Here is a 22,233-nt window from a genome sequence, read left to right as displayed (position 1 = left end):
ATGGACAGCAACTTATTTCTAGTGTTATAAATAACCTAAAGCAAAGAATGTTTGTCACCACATTTGATGGGGAAGCCCAATATGAAGATCTTATAAACTCTTTTAAAGTATTAGAACCTGAGTATTGGCCAACCTGCATTCCACCAAGTTTTGGTCAAACTCAAGTAGAGCAACTGTGCAAGAGATTTAAATTGAACGTCAACAAAGCTGTCTCTGCCTACAGAGACTATTTGGACAACAGCCGACAAGTGCCTGATGGATTGCAAGAACTGTTAAACTGCACTAAAATAATACCTTGCAGCTCAGCTGATTGTGGGTGTATACAAATATATATACTAATGTAACTTGTGGGTGTATTTTTTCACAATAATAAATTAATACTACTGAAAATGAAAACTTAGTCATTTACAATATTTGCCTAACTTACACCAGTGTTTTTTTAATTTTTGTCAGCAAAGCTTCCAACTTAAATTATAGAGTTTTTAAGGTAGATTATTATGGTTTGATACCTTAAAAACAGTTTTTAAGGTATCAAACTGTAATAATCTACCTTAAGAAAGTCTTACCATATTTTAAAGTTAAAATTATTCTTTGGAGGAGAATGTGTAGGAGGCCCTACTGTAACTACTATCACTCTAAAAGATCATTAATTAGTTTAATTATTAAACTTTTCAAAACATTTGCCAAAGGGCCTTAAAACTCACGATTTGGGTAGTAGGCTAATTTTCAAAAATTTTCCGGTAGAGGTATAGCTCCGGCACAGCTAATTTTACCACTACACCACTGGTTGACTCCAACTAGTTGGAGTCAACACCAACTGAAACGAGCAGTAAAAGTTGATTTTAAAAATTTGAATCAACTTTTACTAGTTGGAGTTGACTCTTCCTGGATCGATTCAGTAAATGTTGATTATACGAGAATCGCAACCGCAAGTGCATTTTTGATGAGTGTGCGTTTCTTTGTTTTGACCGTTTCAACTACTTATTAGTATAGCCTGTAACGTCGCCCCCGTTAGGTAAATTATTCTGATTCCATTTTTTGCACAAACTTACTCAAAGAAATACATCCGTATAACAATCCTTATAACAAATACACAGGGTGTCACGCGGTACCGCGGTCGAAAAATTGTTTAACCAATTTTTGTTAACCAAATTCACAAAAATAATTTTTAGCTACTCTATCTCATATTATGTAAAGCAGCGATTCTCAATCTGTGGTACATATACCACTGGTGGTACATACCATTATTTGCGGTCCTGCCAAAGACAAACCATTTTCATTTTCAATAATGACACCGTGTGCAAAATGTGTCTCACCGTGCCTCAGAGAGCACGTTAAGCCGTCGGTCCCCCTGGGCTAGTGTACATCGACACTAGTTACTTGAAACAGGGTTAAAGATGTAATTGGCGCCGGAACTGTCCGAAAGGCAAAAATGCCATACGATATTATATATTATGAAAGTCATAAACTAAAAAAAATCAAAAATTAAAGCTACCTCTATAAGATCCTGAAGAAATTTTTGTCAATATTTCATTAATAAGATATTATTTTTAATTATCAACAATGAGCGCTAAGCGTGTATTGAGGCGGCCGTCAATGCGAATGCGAGTGAGATTCACCATTGGACGGCCGGAATGGTGTATCTCTTTAGCACTCACCATTGACGGCCGCCTAATACGCACTTAGCGCTCATTGTTAACAATTAAAAATAAAGATTAGTAATGAAATATGTAGTGACAAAAATTTCTGCTGAATCTTGTAGAGGGGGCTATAAACTTTGATTTGGTCACTTTTTGACTTTCATAATATTAATAATGGATTTTAACCGAGATATGAAGCCTTGAAAGTGGCTATTTTCGCATTTGTCAAATTTTAAATCGCGTATAACTCGACAACAATCAATTTTAGAGAAAAATCACAAAATACATTTTTTTGCTCAGACTAACCCAAATGATCTAACAAAAATTGTTCGAAGTGAAAAAATTATTTTTGTGAATTTGTCTAAAAAAAAATGTTTAAACAATTTATCGATCAAGTAGTGCCTGGTACCCAGTAGATTTGTTATAAGGACCTCCTTTTGAGTAAGTTTGTGCAAAAAATTCGAATCGGAGTAATTTACCTAACGGGGGCGACGATACAGTGTAGACTAATTTGAACATATTCAGTAACATGTAATTTCCAGAATCTTTTTCATACTTTTCCTAGTTGGAGTCTACTTTTACTAGTAAATGTTGAATATAAATCTTCATTTTATATTTGTTACAGTTCAAGTTGATTCTCAGTTAGAGTTGACTCCAACTAGTTGGAGTCAACTGAAACGAGCAGTAAAAGTTGATTTTAAAAATTTAAATCAACTTTTACTAGTTGGAGTTGACTCTTCTTGGATCGATTCAGTAAATGTTGATTATACGAGAATCTCAAGTGCATTTTTGATGAGTGTGCGTTTCTTTGTTTTGACCGTTTCAACTACTTATTAGTATAGTCTGTAACGTCGCCCCCGTTAGGTAAATTATTCTGATTCGATATTTTGCACAAACTTACTCAAAGAAATACATCCGTATAACAATCCTTATAACTATAATAAATACACAGGGTGTCACGCGGTACCGCGGTCGAAAAATTGTTTAACCAATTTTTGTTAACCAAATTTACAAAAATAATTTTTATCTACTCTATCTCATATTATCTAAAGCAGCAGTTCTCAATCTGTGGTACATGTACCACTGGTGGTACATATCATTATTTGCGATCCTGCCAAAGACAAACCATTTTCATTTCCAATAATGACACGAGCCGTCTCACCGTGCCTCGGAGAGCACGTTAAGCCGTCGGTCCCCCTGGGCTAGTGTACATCAACACTAGTTGCTTGAAACAGGGTTAAAGATGTAATTGGCACCGGAACTGTCCGAAAGGCAAAAACGCCATACGATATTATATATTATGAAAGTCAGAAACTAAAAAAAATCAAAAATTAAAGCTACCTCTATAAGATCCTGAAGAAATTTTTGTCATTATTTCATTAATAAGATATTATTTTTAATTATCAACAATGAGCGCTAATAGTGTATTGAGGCGGCCGTCAATGTAAGTGCGAGTGAGATTCACCATTGGACGGCCGGAATGGTGCATATCTTTAGCACTCACCATTGACGGCCGCCTAATACGCACTTAGCGCTCATTGTTAATAATTAAAGATAAAGCTTAGTAATAAAATATGTAGTGACAAAAATTTCTGCTGGATCTTGTAGAGGGGGCTATAAACTTTGATTTGGTCACTTTCTGACTTTCATAATAATGGATTTTAACCGAGTTATTTTCGCATTTTTCAAATTTTAAATCGCGTATAACTCGACAACAATCAATTTTAGAGAAAAATCACAAAATACCTTTTTTTGCTCAGACTAACCCAAATGATCTCAAAAAAAATGTTCGAAGTGAAAAAATTATTTTTGTGAATTTGTCTAAAAAAATTGTTTAAACAATTTATCGATCAAGGTACTGCCTGGCACCCAGTAGATTTGTTATAAGGACCTCTTTTTGAGTAAGTTTGTGAAAAAAATTCGAATCGGAGTAATTTACCTAACGGGGGCGACGATACAGCCTAGACTAATTTGAACATATTCAGTAACATTTAATTCCCAGAATCGGCTGTTTGTATGAATCAGAATCAACTTTTACTAAATGGCATTGGGAAGAGTATACTTTTCCTAGTTGGAGTCTACTTTTACTAGTAAATGTTGAATATAAATCTTCATTTTATATTTATAATCAACTTTTACTGAAACCAGCCGTTAGAGTCGACTCCAACTAGTTGGAGTCAACTCCAACTGGATAATCAATTGAACTGTAACATATTTATAATCAACTTTTACTGAAACCAGCCGTTAGAGTTGACTCCAACTAGTTGGAGTCAACTCCAACTGGATAATCAACTTGAACTGTAACATTTATAAATACAGACTTTCTGCCTATAAACGGTTTGTTGCTTTTCATTATTGTGTGCAAACCCTTCTGAGAGAAGATTATGGTGTTTGACATTAGTCGCACAGGTATCTATACGTAGATACCGTGCTGGCACAATCATTCTTTACAAAATGAATAAAACGCGTAAATCGAAGAATTATTATTGTTTTAATTTTACAAATTACAAATTAATACGTTTTAGTTGAGAATAAGGCACAAAATTCGCTTATTCCCAACTAAAATAATAACTTGATATGACAAAGTATTAATTTGTAAAATTAAAGTAATAATTCTTCTGATTTATGCGTTTTATTCACTTTGTAAAGATTTTTTGCCGACTATATCAGAGAACGGTAGTTCTCGCCAGTAGCGCACATCCCCTACATGGGCCAAACCCCATCTTAAAGTTTAGGAACAGGCCAGCGAATCGATATGTCAGCCATCCATTTTGGTCCAATGGTGTGGGTTTTACAGCCCTCCCCATTTGGAGCCTGTTTTTCGTTCTTGTCTCCAAAACTCCCAAAAATTTCGAAAATTTTAGTGCGACCTCTGCGGCTTCGAATAGTATTTATCATTACATTTTCAACGCATGTCTAATTTTGAAAATCGGTTGTACCATTCAAAAGTTACCGAGCTCAGAAATTTTGACTCAATTTCTATTTAAAAATGGGAAATGTATGTATGTCTGTCGAAAAGTTACACCGATCTAAATTTTTTATCTGTTTCAAGAAAGAAGCAGGGCCGATTCAGAACCGGTATAGTTTGTGACTTTTGACCACCCATAAGCCAGCTATAGAACTGGGTAGGTTCAACACGGCATATTTTTTGGGTTATGTATCTTAGGTTCAACGAGAGACAGGAAATCGGATATACACAAGGCTTAGTATAACCGAAAAACTGAAAAATTTAACTTTGAAAATTTTGGTTTTTCGACAATTACTCAAAATTTCAACCTGCGAATTGCGCGAATAACTGAGCGTTTGTAGGAGAACTCTAGACTCGTCTAACAGCGTATAACTCATATCTGTAAAAAGTTATAGGCCTCATAAGTACTTATGAACAAATCTATCTCCTATGGGAATACTTTCAGTTATCATATTTAACCTTAGAAGCATCAGGCACTACTTGTAAATACCTTTCAAACTTATGTTTAGTGATCAAAATCGATTAAGCCGTTTAGAAGTTATCGAGCTCCAAAAGTTTAATACGTTTATAACTATTATCGCCGAAATGGTCTAGTTGTAGTGGTTACGACAATAAGTTTGATCGGGCAATCGGAGTTGATTTGCCAGCCATCCGAATATTTTTTCAATCTATTCCGGATAGAAAAAATCTATAAAAATAACGTATTGGGATGGCTGTGATATGAACTCAAACTGCCCTATCACAAGTTGTGTCGTAATCAGAGATCATTAATTGGGCGATAATGCGACAAAAGCGACCTTAACGTGTAATCGAGAAACAGTACATTCAAATTCATACCTACATTTAATTTATAAAAAACTGTAAATTTGAAGTAAAACATGCCACAAAAGCATAGGCGTAACCAGGGGGTGGTTTTGGGGGTTATAACCCCCCCCATTTTGGATGTACTGTGAGCTCTCTACACTTAACACCATTATTATTCCATACCCCCCAGAGACCTTCAAGTAGACGTAACCCCCCCCCTTAGGATCATCCTGGTTACACATCTGCACAAAAGGGCTTCAAAAGGCAAACTGTATCAAAGTTAAGTTACCCTTTTTAGTTGTGTCTCGTTTTACTTTATATTTAGCAAATATTATGGAAAAATCGTTTGAAATAAAACTAGAATTTTATTTTCCATCAAAATTCATATCAGCTCCTTTGTAGCTGGAATATTCTGTGTGACACTCATTTTTAGAGATGCATCAGGTTAAACTAGTTTGATTTTATTCAACAAACTTGACTTGACTTGAAAACCAAACTTTTTGTGTAAAAAAGTTTGACTTGACTTGATTTCAATATCTTTAGGTTTGACTTGAAATCAAACTTCTTCAAACAGTTTGAAGTTTGAATATTAACATATTGCGCAACGTGTTTATTTCCAATTCTAATTGAGAGCGTACCTACTTTTGTTTTGACTTATTTGGATAAGTGTGAATCTGCTACTCCGCAAATTAGTTTGTAGTTCATATTGTTAAGAAGTATAAAGTATATGCTTGGCTTATTTATTACGTTCGTTTTGAAGTGTGTGCTTTGTGAAATAATATCTGAACCTGAATATTTTTCGGCTCAGAATAAGTACCAGATCAAATTGAGTCTGATTTTGAAGATATTCCCAGTGCAAAAATTAAGAGAGAAAATCTGCATACTTGTATTATGTAAAAATAAAGAACAGCGTTATAAAATGACAAATAGTGAACTAATTCTTTAAGACGACATTCAAAGTCGCAAAAAATTCATTAAACCTACTCTATCAAAAATATAATATTTTGTTGTTCCTTCAAAAATTTTTGTTGAAGTTAAAGTAAGTTTGTTTTGTTAAAGTATTACGAAACGCAATTTTTGAAGCTCTTACAATCTCTCTATCCCATCTGTATCATTTCATCTTTTGTTGTGAAGAAAGGTATTATTATGTATTAGGTATTTAAAGGTATTATTTATTGCAAACACGTGTTACTGTGCGTGATCTGGTTAATACAAATTTTAAGATTTTTTCACTTGAATACTATTGTCCTATTGTAACATGAGCGGAGCGTGAGGGGGGCAATATAATACAATCCAGGGGTTCTATGTAAAATATAAACGAAAGTTGAAAAGTTGGGAGATTGTGATTCCGTAGTTTTTTTATTTAAGTTAAAAAAACAATGTTACGTAACGCGCTCTTCGAACCCCCTCCCCCCCCGTATAACGCGCCGTAACGTTTTACATGGCCCCCCTCCCCCCAACTTGCGTTACGTAATACTTAAAAGCTTCCAAAGTAGATTAAATTACACTTGGTATGATAAAAAAACTATCCAACGAATTCTTTGTTTTAATCTAGTAACACTCATATAAAAAAGTTATATCGATAAAACAAAACTTGCCAGCAAGCAATTCTAAGCATACAGAAATCATTTTCAAAAAATTTACCCTATTTTGATTATAATCGCTTCCTGTATCAAGATATTTTTATGTGGCACTCATTGTATTATAAATTTTTTTATCTTAATTGGCAACTAACATGTCAATCTCGACAAAAAAGTATATCTACTAAATAAATTAGTTTTCAAACTCTTTCAAACTAGTTTGACAAAGAGTTTGAATTTTCAAACCTGTACGATTGACCAGTTTGACTTGACTTGAATTATTTGTCAGAAGGATTGACTTGAGTTTGACTTGAAATTAAGTCAAACTCAAGTCAAGTTCAAACATTCAAGTCAAACTTGTGGAACTCTACTCATTTTTACGGCGTTTAGCGGTTTTTTATTGTTGTGTAATATAATACAGGTTATACATCGCATCCCTCGGTAGACCGCAAGCTACAGCAAAAAGACGACGGTAGACCGCATTAGGGTAGCACCCTAATTAACTTTCTAAACAATAACACTCAATTATGATTGTTTTTTGTATATTTTAGAGAATATTTCAACAACAAAAGTTCTCCATTTCGTGCCCGATCTGATAAAACTGAAACCACACAATTAGGATGGGGTGAATATTTAGGTATTTACCAACCGACAGTAACAGTTACCGAAATCGAATTGCAAACCGCCATTGTTCAGGACCCTCGAGTTGCTGTAACATACGCTGTCAAAGGATGTAGGCCTCTAAAACTCCCCAACGACATAGACAGGTGAGATCTCTGATATAAATATTATTCTCATATTATAAGTATAGTCTAACAGATTTAACTAAAACCCTCAAGCTCACCTCATCGCATCAATGAACGAACAAACGAACGAACGAACGTCTGCCGTGTCTTCTCTTCGCGGTAGCAGATAAATGAGTTTTACTGAACTGATCTGATGACTGTCCTTAGTAAAATATAATTTTAATGTAGTATTTACTAGTTTCTTGTAAATTATATTCTTGTTCTAGTACCGACTGCACTAATGAAGGTTGGCTATAATCTATAATTATACCTAACCATTGCAAGTTTTTCTCCTTTTCTTCTTCAGGTGCCATCTCCGCTACGGAGGTTGGCAATCATCATAGCTATTTTAATTTTTGAGGCAGTAGCTCTAAACAGTTGTTTCGAGCTGCATCCAAACCACTCTCTCAGGTTCTTCAACCATGAAATTCGTCTTCTTCCGATGCTTCTTCTGCCATCTATCTTTCCCTGCATTATGAGTCGTAGGATGCCATACTTCTCGCCCCGCATCACATGTCCGAGATACTGTAGCTTCTTTTCTTTAATTGTAAGTTCAACTTCCTTTTCTTTACCTATTCTTCTCAGTACTTCATTGTTTGTAACTCTATCTACCCAGGAAACCCTCATAATTTTTCTATAGGTCCACATTTCAAAGGCGTTAAGTCGTCTCATTGTCTCTACATTTAACGTCCATGATTCCACTCCATAGTATAGAACACTGTAGACGTAACATTTTGTTAGGCGTACTTTAAGAGCTAATGTTAAATATTTGCTACATAGGACCTTTTTCATTTTTATAAAATTAGAACGTGCTTTTTCGATTCTGACTTTTATTTCTGCCGTGTAGTCGTTATTTTCTGTTATAAGTGTTCCTAGGTAAGTGTACTTTTTTACTCTTTCGATCTGCTGGCCCTCTACTATCAAGTCTATCTACTATTTCTCCTACTGTAGTATCTACTATTTCTCCTTTTAATTGTGGTCAAAAGTTCTCTGTCTCTTCCCATTCTGTGCAACACCATTTTGTTCGTAATAATTATGATATATCCACGGTACTTTAAAAATTTTCCTAAAAAGTCACATTTCAAAAGCCAGCTTTCTCATTAAGTCAACATTAACAGTTCAAAAAGTCTTCTACGGCGCATTAAAACAACTCAGACAAAAGAAAGAGCACACGATGCCGAATATAAAAGACAAGAATGGAAATTACTAACAGAAGAAAAACAAAGAATGGAAAGATAGAGAGAACATTTCAAAGAGCTAATTCATGCAGACACGGACAACATAGGGGAGATACAAACAAGGAATGAAGAACAACAAGTGGAATCCATAACAAGAGAGGAATTAGAGAAAGCAATAGAAAGAGTAAAATTGGGCAAAGCACCAGGCAAGGATCATGTCACCCCGGAATTGATAACATTCATGGAGACAGAGGGAATGGATAGCATGAAAGAACTAATGAATGATATCATAAATACCGCAGAATTACCAAAGGACTGGAAGAAAGACATTATATTTATCAATACACAAAAAGGGGGACAAGAGAAACTGTAATAATTACCGCGGTATCACCATATCAAGTATCTCTGGGAAGGTATGCGCAAGAATAATAGAGACAAGAATAAAAAGCCAAATAGAAACAACTATGGAAGACACAAAGTGTGGATTCAGGAAGGACAGAGGCACGGAAGACCTAATATTCACATTAAGATAAGTAAGTGAGAAAGTAATCAAGAAGATCTTGATTAGCTTCAGTAAGAGCTTGATTACCTTCAGAGAATTATAATGAGCCATCTTCTCAAGCTGTTTTTAAAAGTCATCCATAATAGAATTTACCGAAAATGCGAAGAACAAATTGCGCCCAATCAGTTTGGATTTGTGAACGCCGTTGGTACGAGGGAGGCTCTATTTAGCGTGCAGGTGTTGTTTCAGTAATGTAGAGATGTCAGCTGTGATGTTTTTACATGCCTGATTGACTACAAAAAGGCTTTCGATAGAGTCCGACATGAACAAATGATGGACGTGCTGAAGAGGACAGGGATTAACGGAAGAGACCTGAAAATAATAGCTAACCTGTATTGGATACAATCAGCAGTGCTCCGAATAGATGGAGAATATACAGATCAGGTCAAAATCTTAAGGGGAATGAGACAGGGATGCATAATTTCACCGCTGATATTCAATCTGTAATTAGAGCACATTTTTGAAGAGGCTCTAAAAGATATTGATGAAGGCATCTCAATAAATGGAGTCAACCAAGCTCAGTAACCTGCGATATGCAGATGATACAATAGTGTTTTCCAATACCATAGAAGGGCTGCAAAACTTAATGAATAAAATAACTGAAACCAGTAGAACATACGTACTAGATATAAACACCAGCAAAACCAAGCTAATGATCATCGGCAAGCAAAACATAACTGGAGTAAATCTGTATGTGATACGAGGCAAATACGAGCTACTCTAGTGCATTTTACAAGGTAAAATTGAAGGGAAGAGGGTCCCAGGATGAAGAAGAATATCCTGGCTTGCTAACCTGAGAGCATGGTATAGAAAGACACTATTCCGTATAGCTAACTATTCCGTATAGCAACCTAACAAAGTCATCATAGCCAAAATGATCGCCAACGTTCGGAACGGACAGGCACCCTAAAAATAAGAATAGAGATACATATGTGCTTCATTGACCTGGAAAAGGCGTTTGACAGAATCCGAAGAAAGGGCGTATGGAAGACACTAAAAGAAAGGGGAGTCGACAGACACATAATAAAAGTAATAAAAGATATGTACAAAAATAATACAAATACAGTAAGAGCCAATAACGAGGAATCCAGAGAATTTACTACAAGTCAAGGCGTTAAACAGGGATGCGTGCTGAATCCACTGCTATTCTCAGTGGTACTGGATGAAGCGATAAAGAAAGCCAAGAGAAGAATGAGAAAACTAACATTAGGATACTGGCAAATGAAACGGACTCAACTATCGGAGCTAATATTTGCAGACGACATGGTATTGATAGCAGAAACAGAATACTTACAGAACAATCTTGAACTCCTAGAAGAAGAACTATCAAACATAGATATGAAAATTAATACAGAGAAAACAAAAACAATGACAATTTCAAATACGAGGAAGACACACGCAATAGAATTAGACGGGAAACAACTAGAGCAAGTGGAATATTTTAAATACCTAGGAGTAATAATCGAATCAAATGGTAAACAAGACATGGAAATAAACGAGAGAATGGGACGAACAGAAAGCTTATTTAAGGCTATGAAAACAACATTTTTGGGGAAAAAAGAGACACCGGAGAAAGTAAAAACGGCAGTCGTTAAATCAGTAGTTAGACCAACAATCATGTATAGCAGCGAGACATGGGCATTGGCGGGGAGACAAAAATCCAGAGTCAATGCTATGGAAATGAGGTTCCTGAGGAAAATAGCAAACAGAAAGAGGACAGACAAAATACGAAACGAATCAATTAGACAAAACCTAAAACTAGAACCAATTAATGAAAAAATAGTGGAGGGACAACTTAGATGATTCGGGCTTGTGTGTAGAATGTCGAACGAGAGGTTAACAAAACGAGTGTTCGAAACGAGAGTGCAGGGTAAAAACAAAAGAGAAAGACCAAGAGTTATGTGGGTAGATGAAATCAGGAAAGAAGTCGAGAAGAAGGGATTGACATTGGAAAGTACAAGAAACCTAACGCAAGATCGGAAAGCATAGAGACTACAATGCCAAACTCAACTCCACCAGCCTTACACCTAAAGGTAGAAAGGCTTAGGGCTAAGCAAGTAAGTAACAGTTCAAGCTCCGGCAGCGTAAAGGAGAATAGAGTGGATGTGGATAAAACAGTTTACCATCCGGCATCGGACTTGCAGATTGAGTGTTTGGTTACTTTCCTTTCGTCATCTTCAAAAAGGCTGCTATTCCGTAATCCACACTACTAAGTATTTAATTTTGTCCACTCGTTCAATATCTTCAATTTTTATCTGGATCCTTGTTACGACTTTACCCCTCTTACTGATACCCAGGGTTTTTGTTTTGTTTACGTTAAGGCCCTCTTAAACTTAGGCACATGTGTGAATATTATTATAGTGTACAACATGTTTCTAATACGAATATTGAGTATAATTTTGTTCTGATATTTTGCAGATGTGAAATTCAAGCACCTTCGACCATTCCGATTCTTGAAATTCTTCCCACGTCAACAGTAGCTGTTCCTCAGATGTCTGCACTTCATTCAAATGGAGGTACAAATAACTCAAGCGACAGTAAATCTGGTCAGTCTGGTGGCATTTTGTGGAAATTAAACGCTACAGATAAAATACAAACACCGACACCTACCCTTGAAAGTTCTACTACTCCAATAGAAGATAATACAAGAGAAACTGTACAGCGTCCTACAGAGCCGTTATTACTCTAAATAACAATTGTGTATAGTAGAAACGGAAATCGGCCAGAATGCGCAACAGAGTGGTGGTATCAATGTTTGGTAAAAATGTTCAAGAAATCCAAGTAGTCGCCTTAAAGATAATCACATGCGGATATTATAACATCCCGTTAATCATTGTAAATTAGTCATTTTATAACTTACAGCAAACACTTGCATATTAGTAGGTACTGTTAAAATAATTAGACGATAAATATTAAGCAGGAGAAATTAAACTTTTTTCTACTTTTAAGAACAAAAAAAGCAAGATCGTTAGCGGAACCGAATTCAAAATTATTTTGCACATCAAATTTGAAACAATATTGGGTTAAACATCATATTTTTATTGGTAAACAAATTTATTAATTTGTCTGGATTAAACTACGGTTCTGTTGATATTCGAGAAGACTTGGTATTCACACAGTGTTGTCAAACTGAATTTTGTTATATTCATTTTAAATTTTCTAGCCGATTTCCGAGCCTGCTATAAAACACAAAATGTAATGTTGATATATTTTTTAATAAACTTCAGCTCATAGTTCATAAAAATTCACATTCTTAATTATATTATTATATATGGTTAATTTAGGATTTTTGGTTGTATAAAGAGAATTTTGTAATAAAAAATTTCTTATAACTTAGGTACTACTTACTTAATGTTTTTGTTATACATATTATAAGGAAGACAAAATAACAATAATTAAAGTATACGAAGGAACAAAAGCAATACAAATAAATGGAGGCGTGAGACAGAGTGACACAATATCACCGAAACTTTACAATCAGGCTCTGGAAGATATTTTTAAAAGATTAGAATGGGAAGAAAAATGTATCAAAATTTGTGGACAACCCTTGAACCATTATTTATTTTTTTTTTTATTTTTTTATTTATAACCAAACCTCAAAGGTCAAAAGACGAGTTAGTCTGGCATAGGCGGCAGTTGGCAAACTAAGCTACATCCTTAAAAACAAAAGATATCTACAACATCTTAAGACCAAGGCACAGTATAAAGAGGGACAGTAAAACCTCTTCCATATCGGCACTTTGATCTCAAGAAGTAATACCGGCAGTACGCAATTGGTAATTCACCAGTGGTGGATGCGGGTTTTCCCTGTTAAAACCCGTACGTTTCTATACCACTAGCAATGCGAGAGTGGGACAAAAGCGACTGGGAACATTGCGCGGTTGTCATGCGCGACTAAAGATTTTACTTCCAATTTTTCGGAGAGTGGTTCTACTGTCCTTCTTTATACTGTGACCAAGGTATACAATCAATGCGTACTCCCTGTTCTCACTTATGGTTCCCAAACGTGGACGTTTACAAAAGAAAAAACATGGACAAAATCATAAAAATGCAAAGAGCAATGGAAAGACAAATGTTGCACATAAAACTTCTTCTTCTTCCTCTTTGTAAGCAATTCTGCTTGTTAATTGGCGGATTGATACCTCTATGGAAGGTTGTCACTCCATCTTTTGCGCGGTCGGCCGATACTTCTTCTACCGATGGGTGATTTATCTCTTGCTATTTTGACTACACGTGTCTCCCCTATTCTGGTCATGTAGTTGTTCCATTCCCTTTTTTTATTTATTGTCCATTCGTTTATACACTGTACGTTACATTGTCTTCTGATATCTTCACTCCTCTTTCGATCTCTCAGTGAATTTCCTAATGGAATATACTAATGGATAAAAAGAGAAACGAGTGGATAAGAAAGAAAATAAAAGTTACGGATGTTAGACAAGAAGTTGCAAATTGAAATGGAGATTTGCCGGATACAATATAAGATAAAAAGAAGACCATTGGAACAAAATGCTTATAAATTGGAGACCGTGGGAATATAAACGAAGCAGAGGAAAGCCCCAAATGAGGTTGACAGATGATATCAAGAAGCACGTGGGCTTTAGGTGGATAATTGTAGCGACAGACAGAGAAGTATGGAAAAGGATTGGGAAGGCTTATCCAAAGATCCAAAGATGGGCCGAAGAAGGCTAATTAGATAGATAGAGATCACCAGTGTGTAATGGTTGAATTCTTTAATCTAATATACCAGACTGCCACAATCCCCAGACAATGGCTGCAATCGACCTTTGTAGCAATTCCCAAAAAGTCAAGTGCAACAACCTGCTTAGATCACAGAACAATATATTTAATGAGTCACACACTTAAAACATTTTTGAAAATAATAAACACCAGAATTGTTAAAACTCTTGAATATGATATTAGTGACACATAATTTGGCTTTACAAATGGTATGAGCACAAGAGATGCTTTGTTCGGCTTGAATGTGCTGGCCCAGAGATGCATGGACATGAATCAGGACATGTACTTATGTTTTGTAGACTTTGAAAAGGCATTTGATAAAGTTCAACATAAAAAACTTCTAGATATATTAAAAAGCAAAAAATTTTGACAGTCGTGAAAATTATATCTAATCCTATATTGGAATCGACCTGCCAAGGTAAGAGATGACAACCAGGACATCCAAGATATCACAATACAGAGAGGAGTCCGTCAGGGTTGCGTGCTGTCCCCATTACTCTTCAGTGTTTACAAAGAAGCGGTATTTCAAGAAGCGCTTCAATGGGGAAGTTTGGAACCACTTACGTTTTGCAGACGATACAGTAATAATAACGGATAACAACAATGATTTACAGACGTAATGCAACGCCTTAAAAACGCTGTCAGGAGTACGGACTGAAGATGAAATTAAAGACTAAATGCATTAAACTAAATGCATGATCATGACTGAATCAGAACACGCAAACATCCATTTGACTATTGAAGATACTGTAATTGAGAGTGTCGATAACTACAAATACTTAGGAACATGGATAATATCAAATGTAGACCAAACCAAAAGAAATTAAGACACGTATTTAAATAGCACGTGCATCATTCATTAAACTTAAAAAGTTTCTTTGTTGTAGGGATATAAGGTTAGAACTACGCCTAAGGATGCTTTGGTGTTACGTGTTTTCTACTCTTCTTTATGGCTTGAAAGCGTGGACATTAAAACAAGTCCATCTGAATAAGTTGGCCGCCTCTGAATTTTGGTGTTACAGAAGAATCCTACGAATATCATGGATTCAAAGAATGTCATACGTGGAAGTAACAACTAGAAGGATAGAAATTAAAGCGGAAATAATATTAACTATCAAAAGACGAAAACTCGAGTACTTTTGGGACATGTGATGAGAGGGCAAAAATACTCATTATTACAACTTATTATGCAAGCAAAATCCGAGGAAAGCGAAATGTTGGAAGACGAAGAACATCCTGGCTTAAGAACTTACGTGAATGGTTCGAAAGCAGTAGTGCTGAGCTATTTAGAGCAGTAGTGCTGAGCTATTTAGAGCAGCAGTCAACAGGGTCCGCATTGCCATGATGATTTCCAACCTTCGATAGAAGATGGAACGTACAGAAGAAGAAGTGTGCCAACGTAGATACTGTATCAATCACGTTGTAATCTGCGACACTTTGTATTTAATTACCTTTAATATAACATAAAAGTACTTCGTACATTTCTTGACTGAAATGGTGTAATCCTTCATGCACTGTCAGTTGTCATCTATCACTAATCAATTTAAAGCTTAGAAAGAAATAATCAAACTAATTATTAATATTTGATACAAATTCAATAAATAAAGACATTTATGTCATGGATGTTTTTTATGTACATACCTACTTAAACATGTGGCTAGTGAAAGCTAAATTGAGGTCGTGTAAATGATTCACTACATAACTGATTGTACTCAGATTGCACAATGTCGGTAAAAAGATTTTATTTAGTCAATTCTTGTCCGCACTCAGAATAAAAATGCATAATTATTCGTGTTTTGTTAACAGCTTCGGAAAGATGAAGGCTTATTAGTGAATATATAAAAAGATAATTTATAATAAAGAGTTTTACCTTTAATTAATGAGGCTATTAAAATGGCGGTTGACACAAGATAATAATAGTAGGGGAGGAAAGTATACTAAATTTGCAGTTTCGAGCGTTATGGGGACCTATTGATTGGGTTGTGAAGAGTAGGTCTTAAAACCAAAAAAAGTTAAGTTAACTTTTGCATAAAGCCAAAAATGATTAACCATTTTCAATTTCGTTGCAACACGAAACTACAGCCGCGTCATATTCTAGTTCAGAGAGTGCTGCTGGTTACTCATTTTTGATTAAGGTACATGTTTACTCTGATTGGAGTACGAAGGGAACCATTCTCGTTGGAACTTTACCGCGCTGAGCAGGCGGGACGTGAATTACAAATTCTAAAATTTCCTCATCTTCCTTAGTCTCAGCATCCGTTATGGCTTGCAAATTGTAGAAGCCTCGGAGGTGTAACCAGAGAGGGTTCCCATTGTTTTCAGTATGGTAGGATATAGAGCAACATTGTTGGTGTTGTTTTATGTACTATTAGATTGAAAACTTAGTCTTTTTCCATAAAGATTATAGCGCCATCTATCCATAATTCGAAAAAATGTCTCAAATAAAAGTTACTTATTTTTACGTAATGAATCCAAATCTGCAATAAAAAAGGGGGCTCCTATTTAAGATTTTAAAGTAAACCCACAATAAAAATGTCACTAAGTGTTTATTTAGGTACAAAGACTTAAATTTTGTATGTAAGTACATATTAAAAAATAATCTTACGAATATCACACGATAGTAAGAATAAATAAGAAAATAATACCCCAATTTATTTCTTAAACTTGTTTCCATTCCGCAATAGTCACTCGAGCCCTACGGGTACTCTTGTCTCTTGTCAGTTAACAAGTCTTCAAAAAATTGTCGCATTATTTTGAATTTATTTTCACTCTATTGAGATATTAATGTTGAGAATTTTCGCGATATAATCGGGAGATAGTAGAATTCATATTAAATCATGGTTCTTTTTAAATGACAGATCGGTAAACACAAATACGCCAAATAAATATTTATAACAAATTGAAGAGTCTCAGATGCAGAATCCACCAAAAATGGTAAATAGTTATTTAAATCTGAGACTAATAGTGTTGAAAGTTCTTTCTGGTACATCCTTAATCTGCGACTTTTTCAATTAATAAGACCGCAGACGACGAATATAGAAAACGAAAAGGAAACGATCACATTCCGTTTTCATTCGTCTAGGAAAAAAGGACAGAAGAGGAACTTTCAGTACTCAAATCCGAGTAAAGATAGAAAAATAATAAATGACGGTTTTGCTTGTTTTCGATTCAGAGCGATGCACACCCGCTGGAGAGGCTGTTTCTACCATTGCAGGCGTCATCAGCAGCGTTCGTTAGCGTGCACTCCTCTGAATCGAAAAACAGCCGGACCATCAATTTAAAAGGAATCTGAAAGATAATTCAAAATCCCCATTAGGACGCGATACAGCGACATCTCTTAACAAATTGAAGAGTCTCAGATGCAGAATCCACCAAAAATGGTAAATAGTTATTTAAATCTGAGACTAGTCGTGTTGAAAGTTCTTTCTGGTACATCCTTAATCTGCGACTTTTTCAATTAATAAGACCGCAGACGACGAATATAGAAAACAAGCAAAACCATCATTTATTAAATATTTATAAGGTTAGATTAAACGAATGAGTCTATTATGATATTGCGTACACCGTATATAGACTTAGCCTTCGTGACGACAAGCGCAGCGAATTGACTTTTATGGATAAAATATAAACGTAACTTGCACCAATTAAGTAAATAAGAAGAAGAAAATAAAAAATGTAGCCATTATAACTGACCGGCGTCGTTCGATATGGCTGTCCTTGTCTGGTGCATGTGGTAATATAGACAGAACTAGGTTATTTAAAAAATCGCCGACCAGTATGATGCATTTATGTAATGTGCTGGTGTTAAAAGGAATGTGTGGAATGTAAAAAATTAATTTTCCTAGTGTGTGTGTTGAGTTATCCGGTGTTTAATAAGCTTGTATAAATTGAGAGTCGATTTAATTAATCAATCGGATTATTTCTGAGTTTTTCAGCCCACTTTTTTTTAATGGTGAATATTTTTAGTCCATGCTTCGACACCGTATAAGAGGACTTACCAAATGTAACATTTATTCATGCGCATTTTTAAAAATGTTGCGCGGGCTATCTCGATTCTACATTATTTTATCTCTTTATCTGGATGTAGTTGTTCAGTAATATGGCAACCAAGATATTTAAAACTGGGTACTCTTTGTCTTTGAATCATATGACCATCAACATATAACCGTGAATCTGGATGTAGCAAACGGCTAAACACCATGTATTTTGTTTCTGAACAGTTTATGTTTAGGCCAAACCCTCTTCGCACTATGTCAATGGCATTTAAAAGACATTGTAATCCATTCATGTCATCACTTAAAATAACTGGATCGTCTGCATATCTGATTGTATTTATCAGAATTCCATTAACTTTCACGGCACATTCCAAATTATGCAGAGCTTCTTTAAATATTCTACCTGAATAGAAATTGAAGAACAGTGGAACAGTATACAACCCTGTCTGACACCTCTTGGTATTTTACATATTTTTGTTGATTTTCTATTTATGCAAGCTGACGCTGTTTGACACCAATATAATTTTTCTATGATTCGTACTTATTGGCTATCAACTCCTTTATACTTTAATATTGTAATTAATTTGTCATGCTGTATCCGTTCAAAGGCCTTTTCATAATCAATAAATACAACAAAGACGTCTTTCCTTTGATCTCGGCATTTCTGCAATAATACATTTAGTGCAAAGAGTGTGTCCTGGGTTCTCAGTCCATTTCTGAAGCCAAATTGTGTTTCATCCTGGTATTCTTCACATCTATCTCTGATTCTGCTGGCTGGTGGGTCATACGTAGAAATATTTTCAAAGTGTTGTTCATAAGGCTATAATCGCTACAGTTTTTCTGGCGTTGTTTATTTTGGTAAGGTTATGAATTCATACTTTAACCAATCTTCAGGGATATCACCAGTCGAATAAACATGATTGAAAAGTTTGACCAGTATTACAATGTTTTCCTCATTTATGAGCTTTAACATGTCTGTCGGTATGCTGTCATGGCCAACGGCTTTCTTGTTTTTTGCCAATGAATATGATAGAATATGAAGAAAAGAAAAATTAAAGACATATGTTGATGCCATATAGCCGCTGTGTATTCCGATGAGTAACCACTTGCAGGCATAGGCGTAACCAGGGGGGGGGGGATTTTGAGCTCTATACGCTTAACACCATACCCCTCGGAGACCTTCCAGTAGTTGTAACCCCCCCCCCCTTATAGTAGTTGTAACCCCCCCTTAGGATTATCCTGGTTATGCCTATGCTTGCAGGTATACCAAATAGTAGACAGACAGCTTTATCTATCTCGGATCTAGTATAACTAACGATGACGATAGCAATGCAGAAGTTCGGAGACGCATTGGTATGCGTCTCCGAAAAGAGAGTTCTAAAACTCTTTGTATCCACTGCATCCTTTCCTGGTCTTAAGATAACCACCACTCTAGCTTTCCTCCAGATTTTGGGGATTTGTAATGTAGCAACAATTCATCATTTTTACGACCCATTCTATGGTTTTTTATCCAATTTTCTTTATTTCTTCTATTCGTATGTCGTCCAGACCAGAAGCTTTATTATCTTTCATTTGGTGGATCGCGTCTCTCATCTGCTCCATAACAAAGGAGATAGAACCTAGGTAGGACCAAGAACATTGCTTTCTTCGTCGGTATTTCATTTTACTCTCATTTTGTTCGTCCTTGATGTTTTGTATATTTGTATTTGATTGCCGCATTGGAAAGGCCAGTTAATGGTCTGTTCTGTTTTTGGGAGGGCGCTTCCGACGATTTTTATCACCTGGTCTCAAGTCCTGTCGCTAACAAATACATTGGCTGGGTTGTAACCTCTGCGCCATCTTCCGCTGATGAAAGACGCAGGCTCTTAAGTATTAGCTTCATGCTTTCAGCCCATTTTTCTAGTTCTTCGCCATTGAGTCTCTTTCGTTATAACACCAACGACATTGTAGCAGTTGAAATCACCCAGCATGAATTTTATTTGTTGTGATTGAAAGTTATCCGGTTCCTCAAAAGCAAAGTCAGCGTTTGGAGGTTTGGAAGTGGACGTTACCATACAGGAGTGTATCTTCACTGTGAAGATATCGATGTCATCTCGAGCGGTAAAAGATGTGGAATCTACTTCGATAGTCTGACGAAGACTGAGCTACCATACTGCGCGAGTGGACTCTCGAGTATAAACGTCATACTCCGAATCCTTAGTATGCGGCTTGTATCACGGTACTACTCGTACCTGCATGGGTTGTTGAACCAATAGGGGCAATGGGACATATTAGACAGCGTATTCCCTGCACATATTAGACAGTAGATCATCTTCTTCTTATGGTGCCTATCCGTTACAAATGTTGGACACTAACATGGCTATTCTGACTTTGTTGACTGCTGCCCTGAAAAGTCCGGTAGTGGTTAAGTTAAACCATTTTCGCAGATTATGCAGCCAGGATATTCTTCTTCGACCTGGACCTCTTTTCCCATGCACTTTACCTTGAAGTATGGTCCGAAGTAGGTCATATCGTTGTTCATTGCGCATTATATGGCCCAGGTATTCCAGTTTGCGACGTTTTATAGTTTCGACTAGTTCGCGCTCTTTACCCATTCTATGTAGAACTTCTTCGTTGGTAACTCTGTCTATCCAGGAAATCCTCAACATGGGTCTCTTGCACCACATCTCAAATGCTTCGAGTCTCTTCAGTGATGCTTCAGTTAAGGTCCATGACTCCACGCGATATAAAAGAATAGCATTTTAGTAAACGAACTTTTATTTCCAATTTTATATCGTGGCTGTTAAAGATTTTTTTCATTTTGACGAAAGCTGATCTTGCCTTCTCGATCCTTATCTTAATTTCCGTCGATTGGTCCCACTGTTCATTTAAGTTTGCACCCAAATAACAAAAGTTGGTGATTTGTGTTATAGGCTGTTGGTTAACTAGTAATTGACCAGGTGGTATCCTATTTTTGCTTATAACCATGTATTTGGTTTTTTTGATGTTAAAATCAAGCCCAAATCTGCTACTTACTTCTGCCACCCTGGAGACAAGTGGCTGCAGACCTTCAAGACTCTCTGCAAAATGACAGTATCTATCATCAGCGTATCTTATGTTGTTTAATCGTTCTCCGTTTATAAGTAGTATTCCCTCGTCTATGTCCGTTAGCGCTAGGTTCATAATGTGCTCTGAATATGTATTGAACAATAATGGGGACAATATACATCCCTGTCGCACACCTCTTTTTATCTTTATGTCGTCTGTTAACTGATCCACTACTCTAACATAGATATGATAGATATTGTTTATTATACGGCGATATCTGCTGTCTAGACCTAGACCAATTGAATTTAATATTTTCATCAGTTCGTCATGTTTTATTCTATCGAACGCTTTCTGGTAATCAACAAAACACACATATATATCACAATTCACGTCTCTACATCTATGAAAGAGAACTTGTATTGCAAAAAGTGCCTCTCGAGTACCCAATGCATCCCTGAAGCCGAATTGTGTGTTTGTCATGTGTTCTTCACACTTTTTATATATTCTTTTATGTATAATTTTTAAAAAAGTTTTCAGGAGATGGCTCATAAGGCTTATTATTCGATAATCTTCACATTTTTTGGCATTGGGTTTTTTAGGGATTGTTATAAAAGTTGATAAAAGTAGATCATATATATCTGCCGAGTAGCCATCCAAAAAAGGGCGTTCATAAAGACCGTTTTTTTGTGTATGTATCTGTGTTGGAGCCTGGTTGTTGAAAGAATTAGCCGATATTGCTCGTTTCCAGGGGACGCCTGATTGACTAGTGATCACAATTTACGTGGAAGCTCCTTTCTAGAAGCCGCCAGTCTATTGTCTGGTAAGTAGGTAATATATTTTTTAGGTATATTGCTTGTTTATTTTCAAGAATTTCTCTTATTTTTTTGGAAAATTGTCAACTCATCAGTTTTCTGATCGACGTGTGTTTCTTCTTCCAATTGATGATTTATTTCTACC

At 35.8% G+C, this 22,233-nt stretch overlaps 1 protein-coding gene across 1 annotated transcript in view; it reads left to right on the top strand.

The window, feature by feature from the left end:
* LOC126890386 (uncharacterized) overlaps window positions 1-12,842 on the top strand; it is a 28,654-nt gene extending 15,812 nt beyond the window's left edge. The window contains exons 2-3 of the mRNA XM_050659280.1: window positions 7,544-7,759; window positions 11,936-12,842. Of these exons, the coding sequence (XP_050515237.1) occupies window positions 7,544-7,759; window positions 11,936-12,206 (487 nt within the window). The 3' untranslated portion in view covers window positions 12,207-12,842. The remainder of the gene's footprint in view (window positions 1-7,543; window positions 7,760-11,935) is intronic.
* The last annotated feature ends 9,391 nt before the right edge of the window (window positions 12,843-22,233 follow it).

Source organism: Diabrotica virgifera, chromosome 8 (genome assembly GCF_917563875.1).
Source record: "Diabrotica virgifera virgifera chromosome 8, PGI_DIABVI_V3a".
Lineage (NCBI taxonomy): Eukaryota > Metazoa > Arthropoda > Insecta > Coleoptera > Chrysomelidae > Diabrotica > Diabrotica virgifera.
Note: the sequence above shows the minus strand (reverse complement) of the source record. Positions and strands in the feature narration are given on the sequence as shown.